General features: G+C 44.7%; 1 protein-coding gene across 1 annotated transcript in view; it reads right to left on the bottom strand.

Annotated features, from left to right (window-relative positions):
• Positions 1-2,066: 2,066 nt before the first annotated feature.
• Positions 2,067-4,131, bottom strand: part of STOML3 (stomatin like 3) — a 20,355-nt gene continuing 18,290 nt past the window's right edge. Inside the window, exon 7 of the mRNA XM_017542494.2 lies at positions 2,067-3,190. Coding sequence (XP_017397983.1) covers positions 2,966-3,190 — 225 coding nt within the window. The 3' untranslated portion in view covers positions 2,067-2,965. The remainder of the gene's footprint in view (positions 3,191-4,131) is intronic.

Genomic DNA, 4,131 nt, shown 5'->3' with positions numbered 1-4,131 from the left:
TGAGCCCCAGGCTTGACTTCAATGAGCACAGGGGCCTGGTTGATTGCCAGTCCAGGTGGACTGTCCTCTGCCCAGACCTTAGGCCATCGTTTTGTTAATGCAGGCTCTATCTCCTGGTCTGGTTCGGTTAAGAAGAGCCTCCACTCTTCCTCACGAGGCACCCTGAGGTCCATTATTACCCCAGTTTGGGGCAATGCCAGCTGTAAGATGCCATTCTTGGTGAAGATTAGGGTTGCCCATAGCTTACTGAGCAGATCCCTCCCTAGCAGGGGGAAAGAGCAATCAGGCATGTGCAAGAACTGGTGAATCACCTCGTGCTCCCCCACCTCACAAGTCTGAGGCAAACAAGAAGACTGTTTCTCTGACACCCCAGTAGCTCCAACAATATCGGTTGTCCTCTTTGACAGGGGGGCCGCAGGGGTAGTTACCACCGAATATTCAGCACCTGTGTTGATGAGGAAGTCAATGGCCTTGCTCCCCACTGTCATTCTCACCATGGGCTCCTTGAGGGCAATGGAGCCTGGTCCCCTTCAGTCCAGTGGTCCTTCCATTAAATTGAACAGAGCCCCTTCACTTTTGTCTGAAGCCTCATGTTCAGGGTCTCCCTGTTTTCCTGTTAGCTGGGGACACCTGTCCTTCCAGTGCCCCACTTCTCTACAGTAAGTGCACTGATTGCGTTGCAGGCTGGGGAGGGGGGCAGACTGCGAGGCTTTCCAGGAACCTCCCTTTTCCCGCCCTCTTGGGGGTGCTCTTTTAATAGCGGCAGCTATCAAGTCGGCATTTCATCGAGCCTGGCACTCGGTTTCTCTGCGATTCTGTACGGCTCACCACTTCTCAGTTTACAAACACCTGGATAGCTATTTCCAATAATTGTGAAGTATTCATGCCCACAAATCCTGCCTGTTTCTGCAATGTTTGTGTAATGTCTTCTGCACACTGACTGACTAATGTCATATTTATCATGCGTTGTTTTCCGGGGCTCTCAGGATCAGCAACATGACGTTGAGGACCAAGCCTCAAAACGAGTTTTGATAGAGACAAACCATAGCAAGTATAAAACTGGTCACTATCCACTGGGTAACAGTCAGCTGTACTCACTGCATTCCTATGGGCAAAAATCATTTACATTGCTATCTGTTTTCTACAACGTAAAGAGTTGTAAAATAACTCAAGGACAATGAAAGCTGGAGCTCACCTGGATAGATGAGATAAGTGACACTCCACGAATCTGTTGGTGCCCGTTTCAACCTCACTCACAGTTGCTCCTGATGTTCTCAACCAACAAAGAATAGAACTTGGGGGCCACATATTACCACTTCCTTGTCCCTTAATGAGATAATTCTGAGATGTGTTCCACACAACTTCTCAGACAATCCTCAATGGGATTGAGCCCATCAGCTCATAGCAGTAAATTCAACAGCAAAATTCTTTGGCTTTCTTCCCTTTCCCAGTTCATTTGCCCCTTCCCTCAGAGTACTTCCTGATACAGCCTTTCAAAGAAACTTGTGTTTAGCTGATGCCTATGTGTTGAAAAGATGTGTGTGATGAGGACAGGGAGGTGATCAGAGCAGAGGTGGAGGATGTGAGGGTGGTGAGGTGATATGGACGGCATGTGTGGCCTGTGAAAAGGAGCAGGAAGCATGTGGGAATGGTGTGCTCACACATACACAGATGTGTGCATGCATGTATAGTCCTGGACACTAGAGTAGGTGCCCGGACCTCCAGAACCTAAAAGTTTGGTGTTGAAAACCAAAAGGAACTAGAGTGCTCTATCTCCTTGGCTCGCACTGCCACGAGTTCCTAGGAGAAATGATTTTGGACTGAGACATAGTTTTAAATCTAAACCCAACACTCACTGGCTGAGGAAGCTTGGCCAAGTTATTTAGCCTCATAACATTACTTCCTTATCTATAAAATAAGGATATTTCTTGGCATCCATAAAGGGCTGAGCACAGTAAAACACAAAGAAGATCAATAAGTAATAAATTTTAAACATTCTAGCCCATTTCTCGGAACTGATTCCCAAAAGAAAGTGCACCATGGCAGCGAAATAATCTCCAAAAAAGTGACTTTTAAAATTCATTTATATTCTATGCCTTCTTTATTTTTAACAGGTTATTTGGTAGGTGGGGAGGGGATGAGGATAGAGTCCACAAACAATTCTCGATTACCTGTGGCTCCTGGGACTAAGAACAGAGTGAAAACATGAAATCCCCAGGGTGATGCTCCTCAGTGGTTTCAACCAACACAACCTTTCCAAGCATTCTGCCTTGTAAGCAAATAAGTTGACAGGAGCTTGTCACTTTCGTGTGCCATGTCCCACTCTCTGACCACGGTGCTGGGAGGCGGAGAGTTGGCCACTCCCGGCAGGACATGCAGCAAAAGACCTGGGCTGCGTGCTGAGTGCAGTCTGCCTTGTGGCACTGGGGACGTGTTTGAGCCTGGAAGTTTCCATACTTCTTTTGTTCTTAACATCAAAATCAATCTCTGTTTTCAGCATTGTGGGGTTTGATTGCAATCACTGGAGATTTAGCCAATAACTCCTTTGGAATTATAAAGCAAATATATGGTGTAAATATGAGGCCTATGTTACTTTATAAATGATCTGGAGTGCTTCTTAAAAACAATTAAAAAGTAATTCTGAAACATCAGTCACAGTCACCCAATGATTTCTTCTCATACTACCAGAAAGTTCCTACTATAAAGTCAGAGACCATCACTAATTAATTACATAAGAATATTACAAAGTTGATTATGGTTCTAAAAATAAAAGTAATATACAGCTCTCATTTGTGCTTTATTTTTTCTCTGTATAGCCTCTAGAGCTTTTTCCTGCCAATGATCTTCCATCTGTGGAGTTACTGTTACATGAATAGTGTTGGAATTCTCACCGTTTCTAACTGCTGGCTTCTCCATAGGAACAGATACCACTTTCTAAGCAATAACTGGCTACTGCAAGAGGACCTCAGGCTTTATTTGGAAGCTTCTTGTGGTTATCATAGCTGACACCACCAATGCCCTCTAGTATATTCATGGGCAGAGGAAACACAATTGTCGAATTCTTCTCGGTGGCTACTGTGCTCAAGGTCTGCAGGTAACGCAGCTGAAGAGCTATAGGAGACTCGGTCAGCACCATGGAGGCTGACTTCAGGGATTTGGAAGCATTCATTTCTCCTTCAGCTGCAAGGACCTGAAAGGACAGAAATAAAACCATTCAGAAATAAGAGTTTACACTGTAACTAGTGCTTCCTTTTTCTGGGTTTGTTTTGATGCCTCTCTCCCCAGTCCCCATGTTGCCACATGTGTTTCATCTATTTCTTTGGCAAGGATAAGAGTTTCAGTTTCACTTCCTAACATAATTAGAGAAATTCAAGGAGATTGCAGGAAGCGGTGAGGGATATTTTACAAATCATAGGTCCCTAGATTTTATTGTCAAGCAAAAGTAAAAGTACTCTTTTAAATACAAATGAATACTTGGCGTCTACCCTACGAATGCGTTGAAGCACTTTGGAGCCTCACTAAGTGCATTCATTTCCGTAGAAGTCTGAAATGTAAGGTCTCTAATTGATGCGTTTATCATTTTTACTTATCTTAGATGTTTTTAGTTCATTCTGTTGCCACCTTGGTGTCATTCTTACAAACCGAGAATGGTTTCTAGTTCTCTTGGCTCTTGATTACAACTAGCAGTAAGTGCCAGCCTTATAACACTGGCAATCTCTTAAGGACATCACTCTTTCTAGTTCTCAGACTGTCCAAGAATGACTCAGCTGCCCCATCTGTGGCCATCTGCCTGTGTGCAAAAGTGATCTCTCTTCTCTCATTGCCGAGTCCCTTCTTGGAAGCTGCTGGAGCTTAGCAGATAAACCAGATGCGAGTCAGAAATGAGTCAAAGAAACACGTTCATCAACGAACAAGTGAGTTTCCAAAGAGGACACCCCAAGGCTTCAGATCCCAGTTGGTTTCTGATACTTCAGGAAATGTATCCACACAGACGTGAAAGCCAGGACCTCAGCAGATTCAAGGCATTCAGGGCCAGGGTGCGCTTACATGTTGTAATTCCTACCTGGGTGCGCTCACATGTTGTAATTCCTACCTGGGTGCGCTCACATGTTGTAATTCCTACCTGGGTGC

This window comes from Cebus imitator, unplaced genomic scaffold (assembly GCF_001604975.1).
Source record: "Cebus imitator isolate Cc_AM_T3 unplaced genomic scaffold, Cebus_imitator-1.0 Scaffold145, whole genome shotgun sequence".
Classification (NCBI taxonomy): Eukaryota; Metazoa; Chordata; class Mammalia; order Primates; family Cebidae; genus Cebus; species Cebus imitator.
This window is presented reverse-complemented; position numbering and strand designations above follow the sequence as displayed.